Source organism: Venturia canescens, chromosome 4, assembly GCF_019457755.1.
Source record: "Venturia canescens isolate UGA chromosome 4, ASM1945775v1, whole genome shotgun sequence".
NCBI classification, from domain to species: Eukaryota; Metazoa; Arthropoda; class Insecta; order Hymenoptera; family Ichneumonidae; genus Venturia; species Venturia canescens.
In genome coordinates this window covers 21,905,756-21,932,744 of record NC_057424.1, presented here as the reverse complement: position 1 = coordinate 21,932,744, position 26,989 = coordinate 21,905,756, and the positions used below count along the sequence as shown (strand labels likewise).

General features: G+C 40.8%; 2 protein-coding genes and 1 long non-coding RNA gene across 4 annotated transcripts in view; 2 read left to right on the top strand and 1 right to left on the bottom strand.

The window, feature by feature from the left end:
• The window catches only part of LOC122409956 (uncharacterized), a 75,058-nt gene extending 63,181 nt beyond the window's left edge, over positions 1-11,877 (top strand). The window contains exons 8-10 of the mRNA XM_043417876.1: positions 8,728-8,897; positions 9,183-9,369; positions 9,571-11,877. Of these exons, the coding sequence (XP_043273811.1) occupies positions 8,728-8,897; positions 9,183-9,369; positions 9,571-9,731 (518 nt within the window). The 3' untranslated portion in view covers positions 9,732-11,877. The remainder of the gene's footprint in view (positions 1-8,727; positions 8,898-9,182; positions 9,370-9,570) is intronic.
• LOC122409958 (uncharacterized) overlaps positions 1-12,444 on the bottom strand; it is a 32,336-nt gene extending 19,892 nt beyond the window's left edge. Inside the window, exon 1 of the mRNA XM_043417883.1 lies at positions 12,201-12,444. Within this exon, the coding sequence (XP_043273818.1) occupies positions 12,201-12,362 (162 nt within the window). The 5' untranslated portion in view covers positions 12,363-12,444. The remainder of the gene's footprint in view (positions 1-12,200) is intronic.
• A 287-nt stretch (positions 12,445-12,731) lies between these two features.
• Positions 12,732-26,989, top strand: part of LOC122410030 (uncharacterized) — a 70,745-nt gene continuing 56,487 nt past the window's right edge. For both annotated transcript variants that reach the window (XR_006260837.1, XR_006260836.1), the window contains exon 1: positions 12,732-13,037. This is a non-coding gene — a long non-coding RNA (uncharacterized lncRNA). The remainder of the gene's footprint in view (positions 13,038-26,989) is intronic.

The following is a 26,989-nucleotide window of genomic DNA, read 5'->3' as shown; positions in this document are numbered from 1 at the left end:
CAGACCGAAATGAAACGGCAAAATCCAAATGGATTCCCTCAGCGAAGCAAAACCGATTTTTCCTTCCCGATCACGGCAAAAGGTCCTCCAACCATTGCAACTGATTAATTCCCATCAGAATCCTCCGCAGCTCTCTCATTACCGTTCGACCCAACGAATCGTCGCGATAAAAACCGGTGAATCTGTATCAATATCCTCCTGCTCTCGCATCGCCAAGACAAGATGAATTCTCGTTCACATTCATAATGCTGTTAGTATATCCTGAAAGTCGAACGTCGTGGAAGGATTCTAGAGCTGCTTTGAGGTCAATATGGTCGCAGAAAATGGGATGTGGGCCGAGGTATCTACGATAGACGAACAAACGCACATGCAAATTCCGGATACCTATGCAATGTCACACATCCACTATTTCGATACATGCGCGCACATAGCACGCGACTAACCGGTCTCTCTGGAGCAAAAGCAACAGGATTTTATAAGCGAGCAGTAAATAACGTACGAGAAATCGAGTCATAGCCTCTCGTAACCTTATCGGGCGAATCTAAGCCGAGTGCAACCGGGTGGCTCCGTAGCATGCGTTCACCTGTGTATGCCCTGCACTCAGCTAACGAACTCGCTAATTACCCTGCTCGACTGCCGTCATCTTCCTTTTGCTTACTCGGCCGTTTGCACTTTTATCCATTTTCTTACGACTATATATTTCAGTACACGCACGTAGATATGAAAAACAGAATTATGTTTATTTATGCCTTAAGCGTCGTTCCGCTGCGAAGGGACCTTTGGGGGGACGGTGGGCGCGCAAAAACTTATGAAAATCCGCCTTTTTGGCTCTCGCTAGATTTTTCCCGCAGGTAGATAGTCCTGCGTTCGTAATCTGCCGATCGATATCGTCGCCTTGACATCGGTATGACCTTCCCTGTTCACGCGGGTTGCATCGAGCGTGTGACGCGTCCCACGAGCTACCGCCATAGGACGCCGCCGAACCTCGGCGGAAAAGCTCGAATTCTCATTGCTCGGATGCAATGATGCTTTGCCTTCGTTTACTCACGTCGATTGTATTCTGATTCAAATATGTAGTGGAGAAAATATTCGCGATGAAGAATTAAATTTTCTTTTAATCGCGAGTGTGAGCAGAGCTTCTCTGCGACTTTGCAATAAGCTTTTTTCACTTCTTTTAAGGAGGGTGGATCGCGACGATACAGTGCTGCCATGCTAAAGCATGTTAAAAATATTAAGAATTTCAAAATGATAAGAATTTAATAAAATTTGGTAAATGTATTCTTTAAAAATACATAAGACAATATAAATTTTTTTAGATTTTTCTACCACATAGCTCTCGAGTAATTGAACACTAAAGTTCACGTGTATAAGCATAGAGTTAACATATATACAGTTATACATCTCGAGCATAAGAATTTCGATTCAAGGAAGTTGAGGCATTAGAATGAAAATGATGTCACCGCTTTTAAACCGATTGCATCTTATAAAGTGAAGTGTAAAAAAAAATCAGTTAATTTTTCAGAGAGTTTAGGAGCGTCGTTGCTGAGAAAAATCAATAACAATTTGGGCCAAATAACATGTAATCTTATGGAAGTCAAGACACATTCAGTCATATCTCCGTTAAAAATGATGCTAAAAATATGAAATTTTTTGGGCAACATGAGCAAGGCTTGCCGAATAATGTCATTTTTTTTTCAGATTTATTAGGAGATTTGCTGAGATTATATTAATAATAATCTGTTTTCCGTGCAGTTTTTTGAGGCTAGGATCGTCACTGTTCGTGTTTTCAACTGAGTTTTCACCAGTTTTTCGTCTTTTTTCCCCCAACTTTTCTTTAAAGTCTATGCAACATTGCCAAACTGTAAACTGGCCTAACTTTTGAAAAGTACAGTTCATCACTTTTGGGTAAAAAAAATGACTGTACAGCCTCAACTTCCTTAACGCTCAATTATTCGATAACCACGTGGTAAAAAAATTTGAAAAAAATTGTATTCGTATACTTGATGCCAAAGAATGTTATGACCAAATTTTATAAAATTCTGATTATTCTGATTTCGGGATCCACCCTCCTTAACCCGTTCGGTGGCAAAACATTTTTCATGCCAAGTGCCGAAAACGTTGGAAAACAAAGTTTTCAGATTTCCACGAAAATTTTTCGAGCCGCGGGGGTTTTAGAGCTGGTTACGAATCTCCACTCGAAATGCAGAAATTCAAAATCGCGGACCAAAATGCACGAGTTGATCTGACCGAGGGGGTTAATAATTAAATTTTTTTAGTTAATCCTCTTGTGAGCTTTAACCGATTGATTCAAGTGCACAAATTATCAACGCTCCGAAGCTGAAACAGCTTCTAATGGAACATCAACGTAACAAGGCATAATTCTATAAACGAATGAGTGTTTTTTCTCGTAGGTCAAGAAGGTTTCCTCGCTAAAAGAGGCCACCTCGTTGCAAACTATAATACGAGGTTTTATCTGTAGGATTATATTTAGAAATGACGCTCTCCAGAGTGCCCTGGAGCTCCGCCGGGGGGGCTTTCGTCAAATCCGGGACCCTCGCGTGAGGGTAATTTTGTTCGCACATGCCTTCATCTTCGTACACAAAAATAGGTACAAAAGTGTGTGTACGAAGAAAAAAAACGCACGAAACTCGTCGTTTTAGTCTTGCGCACCTCGAGATTCGGCGCGCCGCATTTTCGCGATTCCCTGTGAATTCAACGTCGCTCCGTGCACGTGTAAATGCCCGTAAAAAGCCTCGAGGCCCTCCAGAACTCAAGAGCTTCTTAAAACGCAGCATATTACATCGCCGATGATTCAGTGTGTTTGGCGAGAGATACGACACGCGACGTAATCGCAAATACACCCACACTCGGGCATATTTGTGTGGAGAAAAAACGCGACTGTTTACGTTCACGCGTTGAATTCATTGGCGGATGCCAAATTCGCTGGGCTTGTGAAAAGTTACACGGTAAAGTGTGAAACGAGGAGGAAACTACGATTTTACAAAATGCTAATGCACCATCAGCGTTTTTCGGAAGACCCAACGCGATTAGAAACCGCAAAGCCTTTCGTTAATCACTCATCATTAACGATGGAAGAGAACGAGGAATTTTTCCCTGAATTCGATCCCACCTTTGACTCTTTCGTACCTCAATCCATTTCAAAACACTTTTATTTTGTTAGACGAATCACTATTTCGGGAGATGACAGTTGACGCTTATTCGAGGGTGCTCTTTTTATGCCTGCTACGAAAAAAAAAAAAAAAACAGCAGCAAATGAGAAACGTGTTTGTTATCCGTTTTTATTCGAGGATGGCTCAGAATCCCATGTAATTTTATATGCGTATATAGTAACGTTCTCGATAGGCTGTTACTGCTGCTGCTGCTGCTGCTGCTGCTGCTGCTGCTGCTGATCGAGAATTCAAAGATTCGCCACAACCAGAATTAAACGAAAGAAAGACCGAGCCAGCCCAGAGTTTAACCGACAGACACGAGAAAACACTCGCGCACGCACATACACAGACAACACATCATCGCAAATAAAATAAGACTCGGAGGTTGCCACATTGATTGCCTTGGACCATCGTCCAGCAGATTATACATATACGGACGTGGCGTTTATGTGAACTGTCGTGACGTCAGTTCTCCGGTCCTGTCCTGAGTCACACGTGTAGCAATACTCGGTGTATTTGTTCGTTTCTTATATTTTTTACTCTCCACTTCATTTGAGAACGAGTCTACGACTTTTGTCACTGTTCTCCGGGCATTGAGAAGCCTTAGAATCTTTACTATCGAACTTTCCGATTGCTCGGGCAACGGAATCATTGAGATTTGAAAAAATCCAGAGAATCAACGATGATTTTTGTTGATCGACGGACTCGCAGAAACAACGTGATTGCACGATGATTCTTATCGACTTTTCGTCGAAGAACTCACGACGGGAACTGCGTGCCCCTCTTTGAGATTCCTCATTCAATAACTTTTCCAGAGCTTCATGCGCGGAACGATTTTCTTCAGAAAGTCTTCAGAAAGAACGAAATTGGTAAAGAACTCTCGCATAACCTCACATTTGTTTACTTTTACGCCATTTTTCGTTGTGCTTTCCCTTTGCCCCCTCCAATGCGATTTTTTACACTAAAAACTATGGTATTTTCGGCAGGGACGAATGCAATCCCTGATGGATCCCCGCTTCATTAACGGCTCGTAATTTCATTCGCCAAAAAATAAGTTGAAAAAATGTATTTACAATATCGAATTAATAACTTTAACATTAATTTAAAGTGATTATATCTTTAATTAAGGAGTGAAAATCTACCCAATGTAGACGCCCGTAAAATACGATCCTCCGGGCATGATCTACCTCAATAGTCATTATTTTCATATTTTATTTTTTTTCAAATGGCGAAATGAGATTGCACATGCAACTGAATGGACATCAGCACTCGAGGGCAGGGGGATTCGAATGTCCCACATTTCCAATTTGCATCGCCATATTTTTTACCTTCGAAATGGATTATCTCCATTGATACCGACGTGACGATCACCTCGAGCGTCCGCGACGGCTCTTAGATCATCGTTCGTAATACACCGCGCATACAGACACATTACCGCGGTAATAATTCGTTGCTCTCTCGAGCGGGGAGAACATAATGATTGTGTCAAAGGAGTGCGAGTATGGGAAGAAGTGAGAGAGCGGCGATGTCCACACCGCGAGATTGAAAGATGAAAAAAAGAATGGAAATAGATAATACGTTTCGAGAAGGTTGGACAGACGCCCACGATTATCGCGGGCTTGTGAGTCACTTTGGCGAATATCGCGGTGGTTTTGACAACACCCAAATCGCGTCATTTTAATAATTCTTAAATAAGGCGCATTGTTTACCAACTATTTCATCATCGAAGCAAGGAAAACCGCAATTTATAATCGAAAACTTATCACAATAACAACTTTTCAAAATTCTCGGTTGTTTGGCCTCGAGATAAAATAAAAACAATATGACTTCGGGCCGGAATCATCTTTTCAGAAGTACCAGCAGTGCTCTTACAACACTATTCACCTGTGAGTTTAAGACTCTGTTTTATCCGCGAGATCGTAAATGCCCAAAAATGCAATTATAAACAAAACTAATGAGAGAAAAGTCAGCGTGGGCCGTCGAAAGAACCGGTAAACAGGAAGTTACGTTTCGTCAGTTGACGCTCGTTTACTTTTGCCGTGTTATAATGCTGACTGAACACCATTTCACTTTGATATCCGTGCAAGTCATTCCGAAGCGAAAATGCGCTTAAATCGTGTAGGATAATCCTTCGAGTGGTGTGGAATCGTTCTACTTTTATCTTTCTATATTTAACTCTCCGTTCGTATATGTTTGTTTATTTTTATGCATTTATTTATCGCTATCAAAAACGTTCGGAAGATTTGAAATCGTGGCTCTACGAGGGGGCATGCAGTGCATGAAATTTTCACTTTCATTTTCCTCCATTCGAGGCTCGTGTGACGTTACATTTTCTCCTCGTTTACATTTTCGATCGCAGCCTTTGCTTCGTTTTTCAATATGATTTTTATCATTTTTCGAAACGCGAAGCTGCGCCTCTTGTTCAAGCTTCCTCAAAGCTTGATCAACTTTTCTTTTCGACAGCGACAAATTCATGGTCTAATTTTTTTATAATTTACTGCACCGATGCTGGGGAATCGGTATGCAAATGAGCGGTAGTTTCTCGGGGCGGTTCGGTCCGACGCGGCGTGACATACACGACCGAAAATGGTTGACGTTTAACTCACGGGATAAAATAGTCGGAAAAAAATGATGAATTGTCTCGAGTGACTGTAAACAGCAAACCGCCCACAATGCTTCACGAATGACGTATATACACTTTCGATTATCATAACCCGTCGATGGCAAAAGTCCCACGCTCGTAGAAACAGAGGATAAGAATTGTATTAAGTTCTTTAGACATTTTTCCAGATTGACAACATTTCTTGTAATTATTGCGCTGTGCTTATCCAATTCGAATCGTTGTTTTTTTTCGCTATTTTCGCTTTCAAATGACGAATTCATGAAAACTGGCGTTAATTAGTGATCGGAGGACACGCAATCAATTAGTAAGATTTGATTGACGAATTAAGGAATTGAATACACGGAGATTAGAAGTTTCGTGGTAAAATATGAAAATTGCTGAGATGGCGTGAATGCAAACGAATTTTGTGTTCAACTTTTAAATCTGGTTAAAAAATAAATTTGTTGACGTTATCGATGATAATTTTCGTTTTTTCTTCTGAATTTTCCTATCGTCACTCTCGATGAAATTAATTTGATCGTAAAAATACTTGGCATGAAAAAAAGGCTTTTCGTAACCGTAATTACGAGAGCTCAATGGAAGGTCAAACTTTTCGGTGCATATAAATTTTTCATCCGAGGCTTCGAGATTCTTGTTCGGTGGGCCTATACACAACGTCGATTTGAAAGTTTTTTTTCTCCTTCCTTTACTCTCCGTAATGAGAGAAAAAGTCCGGTCGAACGAGTTTCTTTTGACTTTTGCCTCTTCTCGGAGAGAAGCCAACCGCGAATTCGGGTCAATCGGATACCGAGGCGACTCCTTTGCTACTTCACGTTTTCTCGCATCCCGCGTGTGCTCGTGAAATTCTGAGATAAGCAGAACAAGGTGAAAAAATTCAGATTAAGGGGGAGGGGCAAGAAGTGAGAGAGGAAAATAAAGTGCGCGCGAAGGATCCGAAGCAAAAGCAAAAAGGATTGAATAACTTAAGAGATTGATGGAGTTGCAGATCCATTAAGTTAGTGGAATGCAACTGAAATCGAGAAATGGTTGACAGTGCTTTTCTTTTATTCATTGTTACATTCGCGAACTGCGACCATCCGTCCATTCTTTTGGATTTCTCCCAATTTCTTCAAATCTTCGAACAAAGTATCGCTGTTTTCATTCAAATCCAAACATATACTCGTTATGCAAGAGGCAAATCCTTCGGCGTGGTTTTTATTATTCGTGCAAGTATCGTCAGCGCAGTTTTTTCGTTGCGATTTTACGTGGGTCGTGCTAATCGTCGCTCTTCGTTACCTTATCAAATTCAATGGCGTCGCGTTCGACTGAATCCAATATTGTGATGAATTCAAGCTCGAACTTTTCCGCAATACTCGCGATGAAAGAAACCGCGATGCTGCTTCCGCGTCAAACATCGCAAATCATTGAAACTCTGTTTTCATTTGTTTCTCCTTTTTCTCGAATGGCAAAAATTATCATAGAATTTTTCAAGGTTGATCGAGTGGGCGGATGGTTTTCTCGGAATTTTTACTCGAGTTGTTCGTACCCATGAAGAAAATTTAAAAAATGCTGCACATTAAAATTTGCAAATTGCTTCCTCAAGGTGGTCAAGATGCACGATGCTCAAAGCTTACTCTATGAGGTGCTATATTTTTCATTTTGGCTTCCTCATAGAGGAAGTTTCGAGCGTCGTGCCTCTTGACCATCTTAAGGAAGCAATTTGCAAATTTTAATTTGCAGCATTTTTGTTGTATACGAAATACAAATAATGTATTTTCTCTACCTTCTTTTACGAACTTTAATTTATCTCTTTGTTTAAATTCATTAAAAAAAAACTAAATGACGAGCCATCAGAAAAAAACAGTTTGCAACTTTCAATTTTCATCGTTTTTCTATTTACATTGAAATTAAATAATTCCGACAACTTTGCTGGAAAGTATAGAGGAAGTACAGACTTATACACAATGTCTCACAAAATTTCCAAAAATTGAAGCGGTTAGACGATTTTTTGAAAAACTCATATTTTCGTAAAATTCAAAAAATCACAAAATTTAAACCGCTCAACCGATATTCCCCAAATTCAATACCAACCTTTCTATTATGATAGTCTATTTATAAAAAAAAAAATTATTAATGAATCTTAAAATTTTCGAAAGTTAGAGCGTCGACACCCTTTTTAGAAAAATTTCAAAACTCCGTAGGATTCGTAATTTTTTACAAATTCTGACAAAATTGTCAGAGAATGAAGAGCTCGTATAGATTAACATCTGTGCAAAACGGTAGTCCTGTATCTCAAACCGTTTCCGAGTTATAAGCGTTTTAATTTTGCAGTGCCATAACATACACACACGCACACATCCGAACATTTTTTCTAGATATGATTTCTCGATGTTTTGGGACATTTTGAGCACATTGACATTGAAAATTGGAAAAAAAAATTTTTCATCATCACATAGCTTCCTCTATGAGGAAGCACAAAGCGTTGTTGCTGTTATTCAGAACTCCTATTTCTACAAAGTTTGTCAATTTGGTTGAAAAAGCTTGTTTTCATACGAAATGAACGCTCCCAAATTGGAGGCGGCCGCGATAACTAGCGTCTGCGAGAAATTTAACGCGTACGGTCTGCGAGGCGCCGCACGCGATCCCCTTTTCCTGTGAGACGTACCTTCGTAAGTTTTAACGCGAATTCGTATGATTAACAATTATAAATGAGCGTGAAAATCGAGGAAATTGACCGAAACCCTCGTTCTCTCGTTCCGAAGAATTCTCAATGAAACATCGCGTTACTCGAATGAGCACAATCACGTCGATTCGAAAAGGTTGAGACGAAAAGGTCGACACGGTTGAGACGAAAAAAAAAATTTTTCATTCGTTTTAATCCTATAATCGAACGTTGGGCAACGTGAAAATATGATTTTCATATTAAACATTATGTTCTTTTTTCTTGTGCTTCAGGTACGAAGAAGATGGAGTACAAGACCAGACAGTGGCACGAGAAATGTTTCTGTTGCGTCGTATGCAGGAATCCCATCGGTACGAAGAGCTTCATCCCGCGCGAACAGGAAATCTATTGCGCCGGATGCTACGAGGACAAGTTCGCGACTCGTTGTGTCAAGTGTAACAAGGTGAATGGAACAAGAAATGGCTAAATTTCTTTTCGTTTTCTACTAGTATTTACTACGACCGATTAATTTTGTATTTTTTGCAAAATGAAATCAACGCAAAATTTGGGAGGCTTGATATTTTGAAAAAATGCAAAGAACGCGCTCGTTTTATCGAAATGTTGAAGCACTCGTGAGCATTTTGACGATTTCATTTGTTCACGGTTTTTTTCTCATTCACAATAATTGAAAATGATATCACTGTGAATACGATAATGAGAGAAATAAAAGAGAGTGATTTCGCAACAGATTATCACGAGCGGCGGCGTGACGTACAAGAACGAGCCCTGGCACAGGGATTGCTTTACTTGCAGCAACTGCAACAACTCATTGGCGGGACAACGATTCACGTCTCGTGACGACAAGCCATACTGCGCCGAGTGCTTCGGCGAACTATTTGCGAAGAGATGCACCGCGTGCACGAAGCCAATCACCGGTTAGTTTTTATGTCAGCTCTTTTTCGTAAGCAGCGAGTACGAGGAACACGAAACTTGGCGCCATTTTTAATTCGTTTCGATCTAATCGACGTTAAGAGTTTTTCATATTATTTGATTTTACTGTATGTTCTTCAGTTTTATAAAATTATTACCATTTCTCATCGATTTATTAATTTTACGAAAATATTTATGAAAAACAGGAATCGGAGGCACGCGCTTTATCTCGTTCGAGGACAGGCACTGGCACAACAATTGCTTCATATGCGCTGGCTGCAATACCTCCTTGGTGGGACGTGGATTCATCACTGACGGTGACGACATCATATGCCCCGAGTGCGCCAAGCAGAAGCTTTCGGAATGAGAGTCCAAAAATGGGCTAACAAGATCGCTGGGTGGCAGAGAGAAAGAGACCGAGAGAGCGAAAGGAAGAAGAAGAAGAAGAAAGAGTGATGTGTGTGTGTGGCGATAGGCGAAGAGAAAGAAAACGAAGAAATAAAGAGAAAGAAGGAGAGAGAGAGAGAGAGAAAAATGAAGTACCAACCGATAATAGCCATCATAAATGGCGTCAAATTATAGGCTTAGTTGAGCAAACCGAAATTTCTATCAAACCCTTCTGTGCCACGTTTCGACTTTCCGAGATTTTAAAAAACAGCACAAAATCCAATAAATCCATCAGAAAATAAAATGCCCTTTGCTCGGAAATAAATGCCGCTTTGTCACAAGTAAAATACGCATGAGCCACTGAAACTACGATTTTTCGTTCTGGCCCGCATCGTTAAACATTGGAAGAAATATTTCATCAAATGGAAATGGAAGGAAAAACGCGTTTAATTGAATAGCTTGAAGATACATTATTATTATCATTATTGTTGTTATTATTAATATTATTGTCATTATTTTTATGTAATTATGAAAAGCCAAGCTGAGTCGCGTCGATTTCACCCGACGTCATTGTTACTCTAGCGCGCTTTCGTTCTCTTTTGAATTTTTCAAATAATACACGATGTCGAAATTGAGGACGAGGCTTGCCAATTTTTACGATTTTTCCTCGTAATGAACTCGAGATAAGCGCTCGAAAACCGTTAAAAATAAAATTTTATTATCATCGTTACGAATGCAAAATCAATCAAACCATTTGTCTGTGTCTGTATGAAAAAAAAAAATATAAAATTTCTTTCATCTTAAAATTGCAACGGTGCGACGCGTGTTTTTCATCTGTTGAAATCGATAAAACTCGTGAAATACCTACTCAAAGAAATAAACAACACGCATGGAACGGTACGAAAGGAAAAAAAAATTGAAATGCTGTTGGAAATTCAGGTTCGAACGTTTTTCTAATCATGTTCGTTTTTTTACTTCCCTTATTTTCTCCCCCCGCCCCGCTCCCCCCCTCCGGCCTTTCTCTCTCTCACGTTCTTCCTTTGGATAACGTGTAAACTCATATATATTTATGTAGTAGGAATGTAAACACACAAGCATAAATATATGGGCGAATATAAGGTTTATTACGATTGAGGAAAGTGTACAGTGAGCCATGTCGATAGAGAAGGATTTTGTTGGCGAGTAATAAATAAATAACGAGAGAGTGCTTGAATCGAGAAGCTTTCATGAATTTTGTGCTGTTTTTACGTGAGAGCAGTTAATCGTAAAATGCGAGATAATCCAATGGGGGAAAAAGCAGATTCAAGATTTCTTAGATATACACAGACACACACACGCGCGCATACACACACACACACACACACACACACACACACACACACACACACACGCAGACAGAAACGAACACGTAACGTAATCTTTTGACACGAGATTGAGCTCCGAATCGATGACCAATCTCACTTTTTACGAGAGCACCCACTCGATATATTTATTATCCTATACGAGTGGCTAAACGATAAAAACAAACGTACGAAACACAAAAAATGGAACAAAATATAATGAGAACAGAAAACAAAACTTTGTGGCCTTATACAAATGAATAAATACGAGTATAACTAACGTTTTAAATAATATATATATATATATATATTATTGTTATATATATCGAGAATTGTATGGAATTGTAACATCGCGAAAACGAACGAAAAGAAAAGAAAAACAAAGGAACAATACAATAACAAACAAAAACACTATGCCTACGACGCGTGTTGGCCATTTAATGCGAGAGATTGGAGAAAAATACGTCAACGTGTTTATGCATATTTATATATATTCATGAACGGCGTCGAGTTTAGCTAAAAATGAAAAAAAAAAAAGGAAAAAACAAAACAATTCAACGCACGAGCTCGAACCGATAAACGAAGTACGATCATTCGATAACGCTCCGAAGCTCGCTTATACCGTTTATCTTCTGTTCATATCACTCACCCGACTAATCGTCTTTATTGGTTACCGAGATATGTGAGAAGAAAATCGTAAGAAAACAAGTGAAATTATTCTTCAACTCGGCGCATCACATTTTATCACGCTGTAAAATCAATGATTCAAATAAATGTAATTATTTACGATGTGTCTTTTCAGTCCGTGAGGCTCACGCGAAAGAATCCCCCCACCACAGTTAGAACTCATTTCGAAAGAAAAAATTTCAAGGTTCTGACCATTTTTTTGGTGAAGGAGATATCAGTTGATTGTTTTGAATTTTTAGACTGGTAAACGAGGAGATAATAAAAGCAACAATGTCTGATTCAAGTATTACGAATTCGAGGACTCACAAGGAACGAACGCTCCCGTTTCGTCATCGACTGAAATGCTTTTCTTATCAGCAAAACTTCTCGTCGATAGTGTTTACCCTTCGCTGATAAATTTCGAGGGAGAAAACGTCCCTTACCGTATTGTGTTCAGGAGTCAAGTCGTTGAACGAAAGCTCTGGGGTTGACACGGCAGCTGCGCTGTCGGGACTTGCGGATGCATGAATCTGCACGTCCGGCGTAGGGTTCCAAGAAAATGCGATCTTTTCGACGAAAGCTAAAGGCAACACTTCTCGCTCCATGGCACTCCGTCGTCATTTCTAGAGAATCGTCAAGAAACTTTTGTGCGTATTTTCAACATTAGAACTTCCGAACGCGCGTGAAAAAAGGTCAGTAAAGTAACATTGAGCGTCTGCGACATGGTCTGCGATGTTTGGGCGCGTTCCACTCATCGCCCGTAGCGCTCGCAGCGCCCCAACACCGGCCACTTGCTGCGAATAGGGTTGCGGGCGTTACAAGCATTACGAGCGACAAGTGGAACGCACCCCAAATAACCATACGTACTACGTTAGTGAAACGACAGTGCGATGGCGCCAGCCGAGCAGTCCGTGTTTCTGTTCTACCCTTGTTCACGCGGAACGACACAGCGGAGAAAAACAGCTGTTCGAGAATCGAACGAACCACGCGTCATTTACGGGCTCTTGTACGTTCTGTCTCTCGCAAAAAGCGTCAAAAGCTTTCGCGGTGATTATGTTTACTGACAATTCATCTTGAACGGACGATCGCGAACGTTTCATTCGATGTTCTGCCGGCTCGTCAATTCTTTTACATGTGGACTGCAGCGCGAATTCTTTCTCTCGTATTCGGGCGAATGTTTTTTACTCGACTTCACCAGTTGACAGTTTTTGCCCACTCCCGGTGACTCTTCCAGTGTCGGCGTTTTGGTCGAAATTTCATGGAGCACCTAACTCAATCTCGTACGTATTTTAACAATACATTAGTCCCATTATTTCCACGTTTTATTTAGAGCCGCACAAACCCGTGGGTTTATCGTAAATATTGCGATGTACGGCTCGTATCGTTAGGAAAAGGGAGCGGTAGGACTGCGCGGGAGGTTATGTACGACTAGACATTCCCCGATATCTTTTAAACATGCATTCCTCTCAGAGCTTTCTTATAAAAACATTTTCAAATATTATTTCATGATTTTTAACGAACCCAACATTTTTTTATGTTCCACCATTCCATTTATTGGGTACAGAAACAAACTCGCAAGAAAACACAGACCATAAATACGCGCCCCGATATTTTCTGATATTCAAATGTGAAATGATGTGTATTGGAGATAACTAAGAAAATGAACTAAAATAATTTAAGTATTTCAGAGGACATTGCAACGTTAACGTATCTTTGTTTATTAATTTTTTTACTTTGAACATATTCGAGTAAAGTTTATTCTCATAATCGTTCTACCCCGAATCGTTTCATAAAATTCGAAGTTGCAGCAGCATATTTTCGCATGAAACAAATAAGCCAATATTCGAACGACGTTCGAACGGATTGTCCATTTCTCGATATTGCCGTCATACGTATTCGAAATGACTAAGAAAATAAAGAAGCACGAGTCGCACGTATCTGTGTACCGACTCGAATCGATCGATCGTGACTTTCGTACGATTGAGAAAACCTCGAACTCAGTCTAGGACGGCCCCGACTCGGGAAGTTGACTCGTCGGTGGCGTTTCGCTCGTCCTCTCCCTTCCCCCGGTCGACCCCTTTTGCCCTTGCTATTGGGATTCAACTCGGTGAGTGCAAAGTTTGTTACGTGACGAATTTGCATTTGATGAATTCAGCAAACATCGAATCGATCGTGGTGCATTCATTCTTTTGAGCAAAGCCACTGTGGAGTTTGTATGGTCGGTATTGTAACACAAATAATACACATTAGTGATCAAATCAATAGAGCCAACGGGATAAAAAAAATTTCAAAAATAAAATCAAATAAATTGCCACATTCTTTCAACCTGAGAATAAAATCCGAATTTCACACTTTTCATTTCTCCTCGATCATTCCCTTTGAAATTCCTCAGTGAATCCTCGTAAATTTACAAAACAAATAAAATTCCCTTTCCATTTGTACGATCGCTGCAACATCCTCGTAATTTTTTTGACTCTTCAACAGAGAAAATCGCGCTTGAAAATAAAGTTTAAAAATGAAGCGACTTGAAAGCCTCTACTGAAATAAAAGAGTAGAAAAATGATAAAAATGCGATGTAAATTATTGTTTATTCCAGCCCGCTCATTGGACTCTTGACATAATGGCAATAAAATTAAAAAAAACCATTCAATTACATTTTGACGCGGCAAAAGGCTTTTGAGTCGATCACGCAACGACGAGGTGGCCCGTCGTCCGATAACATCGAGTCTCAATCGACCAAAATAGTTTCCCTGTTGCAGGGAGTTTCACTAGCGTCTGTGTTTTATTGAGTTTGAGAAAAAATACAGTGTGTGCGTTCCGTTAAGGGATTTCAGTACGATTAATCCCATTTTCTGTCCCGCCTCCGCGAACGTCACCGTCCCGCGTGCACGAATTCCGCGACTACTTTTATCTTCGGCTTCTCGAAGTAGTGAAACCCCGTGTTGCGCAGACAGCGACGCGATCGATCTTGACGAGTCTTATCGACACTCCATGGGAATTGTTCTTTGCCTGGGGATCAACTCGGAGATTCCAAAATCTCATTGAGCATCGACAGTTTCCTGTGCCTCTTTCCCTCTCGCTCGCCCATTTATTTCCCTCGGGCCGAGTACACACGGCCGAATAAATACGCACGCGGTTGCACAAAGCCACAGAGTCGAGTGTGCGCGAACATGCGTGTACGAGTGGCGTAAAACACGTGCACGTGGTTGGCCCATCTCGTTAAATTCAGCCATATCGATATTTCAGCTCACGCATAAGGGCGCAGCGAGATCAGCGGAACGTTAAGCCTCTCTTGGCAATTTTTTCGACCCGCCGTTAAGGACGGACGGAGATACGGGCGATACGTGAGAATTTTTAAAAGAGTCTATTCCGCTTTTCTCTTTATTTCGCTCTCTCCTGCGTCCTCGGTATTTCTCTCTTCAACTTAATCTTTTTTACGCTAATACGAGCGCGGCATAGTTGAGCGTCTTAATGAAACGCTGCTTGGACCCCCGCGAATTTCCCCTCGTGAAAGCTCTCGCATGAGATCCAGGGGGGGGAGTTTTTCCTGCACACACACACAGACACGCACCCTCCCACACACGTTTATAGTCAGGCTGATACGAGTGAGCGAACTGCAGCACTTGACCCTGCCGGGAAATTCTCGGCTCGGACCGAAGGAGAGAAAGGGAGAGGGCGAGCGAGGAGGGGTCGGGCCTCGCGGGGGGAGGAGAAAGATACACAGACTTGTAATCCTAGAGCACTTCACGAGGATTATGTAATTCCCGGTCGAGCTCTTTCCCATCTGCAGAAACGCGGGATAAAAAAGGGCACGTGAACAACGGCTTTAAAAATGTATAAAAAGGAAGGAAAGGAAAACGAAGGCGAGCACGGAAAAAATACGGCTGCTGTTTGACCTGAAAAGGTAACATTGCAGGTTTTTCTTTCTTTCTCTCGGTATGAACTCGCGAGCTATTTCCCCCCCAATTAAAGAGCCTCTCTCTGCATACCATTTTTGCCTAGCTGCTAAGAACGTTTAATTAAAAAAGTCCCAGTCCAAGTGATAAATATATCGCCGAGGTTTTACACGGATCGGTTAACGTAGAGGTGGAAAAATATTCACCGAGAGCTCGTGCAGATTTCCACCCAGGCTGCTCAACGACTTTGTTACCTCGTCAACGAGTCACTTGATAACTTGATAGGGGAGTACATGGGCCAAAGTTAACTAAAAACACTTAAGGAATTTAACGAGTTTTGTCGGTTAGCACATGGTCATTTACTTATTTTTATGTCCCAAAAATGATTCCATCTCCTTATTTATCGAATTTTGAAAAAAAAAATGTTTGGGGCAAAGTGGCCACCCCCTCAAATGCGGTGAAAATCGATAATTGTCACTTCTCGTTAAATAGACGTTGTAATTGACTGTTCCCGCATGGAACATTGAAGGCTGCGATAAACCGAAAAGAAACGAAGCAGAGTAGGGACCCTCCTTCGAATGACGCTGAAGTTTCCAACGTTGGAGTCCAACGAAATGATCGAAAAAAACTCTCCAATAATTCCAGTAATTCTCCTATTTTGTTCCCTGCCAAATTTGCGATTCGTAGTTTTTCAAGCTGCACCAACGATTCGTGAAATAAATAATTGGTGAATTAAAAACGTTTTTTTCGTTCATTTCGTTGGACTCCAACGTTGGAAACTTCAGCGTCGTTCCTTCGATGGGATGAAAAAAAAATGAGTCGGAATACTTGGATAAATTTTGCCATTACCCGTGGCAAAACCCCGTTCTTATCGGGCAAATCGTAGGAAAATTGCCATTATCACGAGTCCGTCGTATCGCGCAAATCTAGTGAGTAAGAAAAAAGAGATCATCAAAGAAGAAAAATTTTTGTCTGCGGCGGACGTTGCTTGTATTTTCTGCGATCAACTTTATTCGCATTCCTCCGAAGACTGGATTCGCTGCGAAATATGCCTAAAATGGGCGCACACCTTGTGTGCAGGTGTTGATGAAGATGAAGTCCGTTATAAGTGCGATTTTTGTCAATCGAAATGAAATAGACATTTATCAGTAATTCGCAAAATGATTCTCACCCTCTGCCTCAAATAGCTATAAATTTCTCAGAAAGCATCGAATTTTCACTGATCCTGTGACCCAGAAATCGGAATTCCGTGAGTGGACACTTTTTCCCAGAATTCAAAAATGTCCCAACAAAGTGGGTGGCCACTTTGCCCCATGTTCCCCTATACCATTTTGTCACCAATCTGTCTGTCGCGAAGTGTGGAGTTTTATGGTTTTTTCAAATCTGTTGATGGATGTCATTCTCGTTGCTTGTCGGAATTTCAATTTTCTTTCGATTACTTTGTTGCTGTACTCGTACGTAAAATTGCAAATGATAAAATTTCGTTTTCAATTTTGAAGGGTTACGCGTTTTGTTTGTGTCGGAATAGCAATACGCCGAAATTCAATGACAATTTGAGTTTTATCAAATTTCAGTCATCAAAAGGTCATTCGAGAGGGGATTGGAAGGGAAAATCTGGAAATTCAGAGAGGCAAAAGGTTGAATGAAATTGAAGACGACAGGGTTTTCTCTCTTTGAAATTGATTCTGATTCGTGTGATTATTTTATGGGGAAGCTTCAATAATTTTCAAACAAATATCCGTGCAACGTTCAACTGGATTTTGTTGGTGGTTAAAAGCCACAATGGATTTTCCTCGTAACCTACTCACCGTCAGTCCCGATTTACTGGAACGATATGAGCATATCGACATATTTTATCGTTTCGAGAAAATTCTTCCATTCTTATTCGTTTTCCGATCCACTCGGTGTGATACGCCGAGATGGTTTTTATCACTCGTTGCAAAAATCACGACTTACGGAGCAATCTCAGAACAATTTCTCGCGCAAGTATAAATATAAGATTGCGAATAAGAAAATCGTGCGCTTTGTCCTGATATTGAAGTTTTATCGTAAGGAATACCGACGATAACGGTATACGCAGAAAATCCTCGATAGAGAGACGAACGTATTTCGAGTGAGCGTATTTTCTAGAGCTGTCAGATCAAAAACACTTTCTCAGATGATATATGCTAAATATAGAAATTCCGGATTTTAAGTCTAAGGAAGATCGTGTGCGTCGTTACTTGTAATTCAAAAAAGTAACTGAAATTTTTTGCTCTTTTCGCGATCAAAGAAACGATTATTATTTATTCTCACAATTCTTAAAATTATGTGTAACTTATTTGTTGGGATTGATAAATTTAAATAATGCGATAGCGGTTTAAATACTTTCGTAGTAAAATCGTCAAGCAAAATGTGACAACAGCCATTTTCTATGTGTGTTTATGACGTTGAAGTTTGCAACGTTCGAGTCCAACGAAATGATCTGAAAAAATGACGCTGAAGTTTCCAAAACGTCGGAGTCCAACGAAATGATCTAAAAAAACTCTTAAACAATTCCAGTAAATCTCCAATTTTCTTCCCTGCCGAATTTCCAATTCGTTATTTTTCAAGCCGCATCAATAATGCGTGAAATAAAAAAATAATTAATTATAAATCTTTTTGCCGTTCATTTCGTTAAACTTCAACGTTGCAAACTTCAACTTCGTTGAAAAAACTCTCCAACAATTACAGTATTTCTCTAATTCTTTTATCTGCCTTATCTACAATTCGTATTTTTACGGTCCGTGAAATAAAAAATGGTCAATTACGAGTGTTATTTTCATTAATTTCGTTGGACTCCAACGTTGCAAACTTCAAATTCAATCAACTCATGAAAATTTCTATGAAACGATCATTTCAATCGTGCCAATAATAATCGATTAAATTCCTCGTTTTCGGAATCTCGGATTTTATTCCTTTCGTTTCACTGTACATTCGTACAGTGAATTCCTCGTTTTCTTACTCCATCCTTATTTTCTTAACTCGCTGGTTTTCCTCTATGGAAACTTCGCTGAAAACAGTATCCATCGTATACGTACATAGTGGCAACGGGCGAGCTCTCCCGCATCTACGGATGATGAGATGAGTGGCGCAAGAGCAAAAGTTCCCTTTAACTCTCCAAGTTTGTCGGTGTCACTCGAAAATCACATCAACGAGAGTCTGGATGAATAACAATACAATGGGAATGCTAGTTGGAACGAGCAAGCGTTTGCTTGCCCTCATTTTTCGCTGGATCTCCAAAAAGCTTATTAATATTCTCGCTGCGAATAATTTTCGTTATTTTCCTTTAAAGCCGCTATTTTTAGTGTCATAAAAAGGTCGAAGCCCTTCGAACGGAATATCGCATAAGCTTTTTCGAATATTATTCGGAGAGTAATGGATGCGAAGGCAAGAAAAAATAATCGATCTCTCGTAGAGTCGCACATGCCTGCGACGAGTCGTTTCTTTTTCGCATGCGGGTCAACTTCGCATTTTAGTTTGAGCTTTTACGTTCGTTTTATAGGCCGTCAGGGGGCCTGGATATTCCGCCTTTCGTAGAATAAAGAGATCTCTCCAGGCTCGCACAAACTGCTTCAAGTTTTACGTCTACTTGTACGAAGAAAAAGGAACGATGCATAACTTCTTCGACGATGGCATTGCATGCCGTTACACCGGTTAACTCTCCTTCTGCGTAGCTCCCATATACTCGTGAAAACTTTCCTCGAGTCTTGCTCTACTACTTCTGGTTAATCTGTCATCAAGAGCTAAGTACATTGCAAAATGAAAAAAAAAAAAAAAAAACAATCTCTAAACTCTAAAGAAAATTATTCAAAATGATTTTATGTCTCTCATGAATAAAGATTGCAATCCATTTCCCAATTTTTTTTCCTTCATACACATTGGAAAAATGTATTCAATTAAAAATATCAATGCGAGAAAAATTCACGTCGGTTTACCAGAAGATACGAATATTGGGATTATCACCTTAAATAAAAATAGAGAGAATTGAGCTCACTTTTCGATATCAATGAAAAATCTTCAGTAGCAGAGATTTCGTCGAACTCTCGTTTGCTTTGACGTTGCTTGACTGGTAGTCCAAGTTACCGGATGGGAAATAAATACGACGAAGAAATCTCTCGATATCAAATATTTTCATGCGAAAATAGATTCCAGCTTTTTTTTGGCAAAAACATAAATTTGAATTAAATCAATTTACGTTGTATGATTATATTTTCCCATTTGTATTTATCCCCAGTAAATCGTCGTCATTGTGCACATCACCAGAATAATAAAATTGTATGGAAATTCGATTTCACCGATTACAATATTTTTCCTCCTCTTGTTCACGTGTTTTGCAAATTCTGTGACGTTTCATAAAGTTCAGATTTTTCTTTTTTGCATCCACCAACATTCCCTCTGTACAATTTTCAATATTTATTGGGGTCGATGAATGGGACGAATATTCGGTAAATGAATGATGGTAACTGCCAGGTGAATATAGACGAGGATTGAGGGTTGTGTGTAAAGGAACTTCCAAACACGAAGATTGCGTTCCATTAGGCCTCGTATATCGCGGAGATGTGGGTCGATGGTTCCTTTTATGCTTGCCAATAGTTGGGCCCAAAACATTAAAGGAGGGTTCGTGTTTTCGGTGTGAAAAGCCTTAAAACGAAGGCACAGGAGTTCGTACAATTCACATCCCTGCATATCTTGTACAATTGGGGGACAATGCAGAGTTAAGAAAGGGGTTTTACCCCAATCCCCATTATTCCTTCTTCCTCGTTCTTATTTATAATCTCGATTCGCCTTCACATATATCTATGTATATGCGAGTTTTTCATTTCATTCAACTACTTAACGTGCTTTTACGTAAACCCGAAGCTTTGTGCCACTTGACGGGTTTTTCCGCCGGTAATCCCCGCGTAAGGGTTTTCTGGGCTACTCAAAACATCCGCAGTTGAAGACGGGGGCTTCTCATAACAATCGCGTCCTTTCTCGAAAGCTTTCGCATCCATAGCAACGAGATACTCTGTTCTGTATTCGTTTGTGTCAGGCTCTTACCAGCTCTCCCTCTTTCCTTTTTTCAGCCCTTCCTTAAACTTGTCGTCGCTTTGCCCGGCCCGAATCATGGCAAACTTTAGGGTGAGCGAGTCAAAGAGAGAACGAAATAAAAATGAAGAGAGCAGGAGGGAGAAAGATCTTCTGTGCGAACGTCAACTCGTCTCGTTTTGCCGACGCCGCGCTGTGTTTCCAAGGAGTTTCACCCTGCGGAGCTTTTGTAACGTGACAACTTGCGGTCGAAGGATAGAGAGCCTAGGAGCGCGGTTCAGGGGGGCTGATGGAAACGCGCGGGGGTGAGATTTTCGTGTCAAACGAAGAAACTACGGGATAGCAAGACGCTCGTCGCGCTTGGAGGCAGCAGGGACAGATAGAGCGATGGAGCAGAGGATAAGTTGAGGGAAAAGGGAAGAAGGAAGTGAGAAGGATACGGAGCTTATTATGTGTAGTTGGAGTGAGTCTGTGCGAGCGTGTATCTGGCGGGACTTTGATGCATAGAATCTCGGCAAGCGGTGTATACGAAAATGGGCTGGTGACGAGAGACTGTAGCGAGCGAATCAACTCTGGGCTCTCCCTGAACAACACTCATTCTCTCTCTCCCTCACTTTCTCTCAGACACTTTGGAAACTTGGTTCGTAACTTGCAGTAGGAGGACGAATGACAGAACGGCCAGAAGCAACGTTACAGAATTGCACTGTCTGCATGTTGATTCGTTTCTTTTATCACTATCAAGTGGATTTGCACGAGGGTTATCTGGTAAGGATAACATTAGAAAATGTACGGAGACTGAAAGATAGCTGGGGCTTGCAGTCATCCGGAGAGCACTGTGGTGGAAGCTATTAAGGTATTCCTTTCACGAACTCGAATATTCTACAAGTAACTGATTTTAAATTACAGTTGAGTGAAAGTGCAGGGGAATAGATTGGCGAAATTTCAGATCAGGTTATCGAACATTTAATAAAGAAATGACGCTGAAGTTTGCAACGTTGGAGTCCAACGAAATGATGTTAAAAATCGCTCCAATAATTTGAGTTATTCTCCAATTTCGTTCCTGTAGAATTTGCAATTCGTAGTTTTTCAACCTACACCGATGCTTCGTGGAATACAAAATTAGTAATTACAAATGTTTTTTTTCATTCGTTTCGTTGGACTCCAACGCTGCAAACTTCAGTGTCGTATAAAGAATTGAAATTTGAAAAATCGTAAAATTTATATCGAAGTTTATGGAGATTCCATCATCACTACATTCCTATTCAATAATTCATGTCACAATAATTCTAAATGCTTGATACAAACTGTCTCATAGACAGAAAAAAATTTAAGGAATCCATAGCGACGATAAAAATAAAGGGCTACCGAATGTTTAAATGAGATATTAACGATACAATTTGGAAAAATGGCAGAAGCTTTTCCCATATAATAACAGCGACTTCCCAAAGGTTGGGAATCAGTAGAAAATTCGAGTGCCCTGGTTTGCGCCACCAAAAAATACGCAAAAGGGCGGAGCGATTGACCTTTTTCCATTTGTCTGCTGGGCATGCCTGGAAACTTGATTGAGTAGAGACTTGCATTGAACGAGCTTATTGACAAAGCTGTTGGAGCTTTTTCCAAAGTTTTACTTCCAGTGTCTCCGAATCTGTCGTTGAAAAAACTTTCTTTAACAAACTCTCACCGAATTTATTTCCGCCGAGATCGATCGTGGCGAAGCCTACACGTAAGATTTTCTCAAGTGGATACTCGGACCTCGCTTCCGCACCAGCAAAGATCCATAAATCTCTGGAAAATATAAACCAACGCGCTCTCCTTTATTTATCTTTGGCGCTCGTCTGTTGCCAGGGGTATTACCACCTGCATAAAGGATATTGTGAAATATGGGATACAGATATCATTCGTGCACAGACAGCCGCTAGCAGTTCTGAAAAAGCGAAGAGATTGCCAGAGCCAGGGCAAGACTTATGACACTACTCGTAGGTGAAATTCAACTATGTTGCGAGCAGTCGGAGCTTTCCATGCGCACACAATTTACTTTTTCTTCATACAGCCGAGCTCTTGTTTTCTTTTATTTTCATTTTTATCATTCCTTTTCCCGACTATTGTTGTACCGGCTCGCCGGAATGACAATTTTGTGAAATGTGATCCGGGTCCAAGCCCCGAATCGTTCTTTCTCTGGGATCGACAACTTTTCGTACACGCGATTCCAGGGTCGCAGTCCATCAGGATGTTCTTCTTTGGGATGAAGAAGGTCTCAAAGATACGAAGTAGATGGAACAAAGCAATGCTAGGAACTTGGGTAGCGATACACGAGGGACAACGTTCCACGTTGAAGTCTCCGACCGTAAATCAAGCCTGCTTCTGTATATCTATACAATTATTTATATACATCGACATCGCCTTCAAGCTCACAGGTTTGCTGCTCAAGCAGTAAATGCTGCTTTCACAAGTAAGACAGCAACACCAAAGCGCCGAAGGGACTCGACCTTGCGATTCTCTTTTACTTCGCTTTGTCCTTACCCCCTTTTCAGCGTCAGCACTGCACTGCGCTCCACTATTTCTATTGTTTACTAAACCTCCTAACGTGTTACTTATTCATACAATCGCAGCAACCGAATATGCATCTATGTCGTGCTGTACAAGTTACACGTAAGCCCCAAACGGTTCGTGGACTACGAAATTCTCAGTTCGGATAGTTCCTGTACGTTTTTTCTCCGATACGATCATGAACTATTAACCCTGTCAGACCGAGGCCTATTTTACGTTTAAGGAAGATCATTCCCTTCATAATTTTATCTCAAAATACTTTCTAGTTTACGGGCTGTATCGGCAAGGTTTTCTGCAGTTTCTCTTTGCCCTCGGCAAATGCGATACAGTGGGGAGTAAGTCGGCTGCAGCCGCAATGGAGGGCAAAAATGGAATAAGGGAAGAGCGTATTGTAAAAAGACAAAATGCCGTACACTGGTAAAAATTAAAAAAAAAAAACTTTCTCGTTTACGAATCCATTATGACGTTTCAGGTTTTTTGTTTGGAAATACGAATTTTTGAATGTTCGGTACGCGCAGCACCGCAGCTACTTGGAGGGGGGGAGGGGGGGGGGGGGGGGGGGGGGTAAAATCAGAAACATTTACGAATGAATCCAGTACCTAATACTTTGGATACCTCAAATTAGCTTCCCTTTGAAAGCATATAACGTTTGGAGTATGAAAAACAAATGTGTACTCACTTTTATTTTGCGATTAATAAAGCACGTTTTCACACAACGCCATCTGAACACGAAACGCCAGCTTCGTATTGATATTTCGATGGATCAAAGCATCAGTTTATCTCTTGGTTTAGGAGTGTTTATGGTGCAATATAACCTTGCTTGATGGAACTAGGCAGTTAGAACCCCGAGCTTACTGACCGATGCAGTTTTATGGGTCCCGGAAGCGTGTGTTGGGTAGAAGCAACATACGCTCCGAGAGGATTAATTGATTGGGAATACCAAAATAAATAATTAACCGGCTGCAGAGGGTGAGGAATTGTCGTTTCCTAAAGTCATTATTTGTCCAACAATGTTCTAACATATCAATTTGAAAGCAACTTGAAGTATTAGAGTGTCAACTTACCCAATGAAAAAGAAAAAAAAGAAGCGAAACAGTTGAAATAGGATGCAGACCTTTTCGATAGCTTTCTGAAGTCGTCCAATCTCGAGATATGAAAATTTCGGACAAGTTACGCCATAAAATAGAAAGAATTCGAACTTTCTTTCGTAAAGTTACTCGATCCAGTCTCGAGTAAACGTTGCACGCTATTTTTCAGACCTCCTGGCCACGTGCATAGCGATTGCCTCGGACAATCGTAGAGACTGTATGCACAATTTCCAAAGTGTACTCAAACGTGTACGTGATGGTAAAGCCTTTGAAGGAGCAATGTACGCGTCTTGCAGAGTCACCCCGATCCTTGCTTCACGACTCTTGTGCCCGCTGCCACAATATTGCGCCCTATCTGGCTACTGGCCAACTTACACGCGCCACATTCCGTTCGGCACACTGTGCTCGGTATGTACGTATCAGTATAACCGAAGTACAACCCATCGCGGTCGTTTCCAGGAACCCTTTTAATAGGCAGAATTCCCCTCCCTTCTTCAGGCCATACGACTTTGAACTAAAGAAGTTTGCTGACTTCCCTCGACTCTCGTCTCGTGACTCTTTCAGTGTCTTTACTCAAGTGTTTTCAATTGATTATTGCAGTTTGCATTGTGCCACTGACCTCTGATGCTTCCGAACATTAAACGGGGTCTGCTTCCAAGGTTTTTCGGGTTCACTTTGTCCTCGAATTTCTCAAAACTATAAAAAAATAAAGCAAACGCAACGAACTTCCCATTCTGCTTGAAAATCTTAATCGATGCATTGAAAAATAGTTTTCTTGGCCTCTCTTCATGTCAATGGAAAACAATTCCACCAACTTGCAGAGCCAACAGGACCTGAAACAAAATATACGAAATAAATTCGTTACAACGGAAGGCACAATCGTCCTTACTGTACTCAAGCTTGCTTAATTGAATATGCGACAACGCTATGTTGATATGAGACCACGAAATACACAGGCATGCAACGTCAGCATATATCCTCGTGCTTGCCCAATAATGCTTGCATTGTACATTTGTACGTTGTATATCTATAATACCTACATGTGTATATGCATGCTCGTGGATTCAATATTGCAGCGTATCAATCAAGCTTCGTTAAAGCAAAGGTTGCCTATAACTCACGCGTTTACATCACATTAATCCAAGCGTCGCTGTGTTATGCACTACGTAATTAACACATTAACATTAGAAGCGATGTTGAGACAGTTGGAATATGAATTTATCAGGATTAAAAATCGAATTGGTTTGCCAGAGAAGTCCTGGTGGATTTCTCGATTGCCTGATGGAAGGATACGTAACGTGTATCATTTGTAACGAATCTCCTTCGTTCATTACATTAAAATCACGTTTTTATCTCGTTTTACTTTGTTCTCGCGATCTACGGATTTCACGTGCTATAAATTCTTACATTCCGAGCAGTGTACGTTGCAAATAAGTCTGCCTCGGGACAATAAATATGGGGTTGTTGGTCAGGGGATGGTGGTATCGGTGTTAATGGCTGACTGGATACGCCACGATGTTGTCTACCGAGCGATAACGTTGCCAACTCGTTAAAAGCGGCCCAAACTCAATATCGAAAGAGGGAAAATATTGAAGGGAAGAACAACGGGGTAGCCAAACCTCGAGCAAAAAGACAATGCAGCAGAAATTGAGAATGTGCAAGCTTCCCGAAGGGGGAAGCACTTTTTCTTTATTAGCTCTGATAGCTTCTGCAATTGACTATCGATTAAGAGCTCAAGAGTTCGTTGGAATTGTGTACGGTTAAAAAGTACATGAAATACAGCCCTTTCCGGAGTTCTAACGTACGTTGATTCTCTCGTTGATTGAATCTCGCTGAACAGTTCGAAGGCACGGACCCTACTTTTGAAAGACACATCTTAAACGAACAGATTCACTTAACCAAACATATCTACATATGAGCAAGACAAAAGAAACGTGTCAAAAAATGTTCCCATTAAAAAATCGAGAGCAAATCAAAATGCCTGACCCAACGAACCGAAGAACTTTTCGTGCAGCAAAATTCTAGATATCGAGTAGTCAATGAAATCGAGTGTGATCGACGTGTGTTGCTGTCAGTGACGATAAGAATAAAAGCGTCATAAATCCGATGCTACAAAGAATTGAGTTCAACCCATTTTTTCGTATTTGCCTTTAAAATTAGTACATTTGAGGGCTGCCAAAATACCATTGTCAGCACATCCACAGTCCATCAAAACAAAGGCTGTTTTTACTTTTACACAAAAATATAAACCCCCGCGTTTGGTACAAATTCCAAGCTTTTTGTATGGATGCTTGTCGTTCGTTGCTCACCCGTCCACGCACATTATTCCCAGTTTGAATGCCGCGTAGACATCGACACGATAATTCGAGCAATGCTGAAGGTAAACATTTTCGTTCTCAATCGCACCCACGCGCACGCACACATTTCTATATAGAACGTAGATATGTACGATGTAATGGAAAGTTGGATGGATGGAAAGAGAACGATTGGGCCTCGTATGTGCGCACCGGCGCGAAGGAATCGAGCATTGTCCTCTTGTGCAAGGATATGAAGGATGCCCCAAGGAGTCCTGGAGAAGTTCACTGAGTCTCTGCCCCCCCTCGCCTCTTTCCTCTCGCTCTTTCTCTCTTTCTCTCTCGTAACGATGTTGGC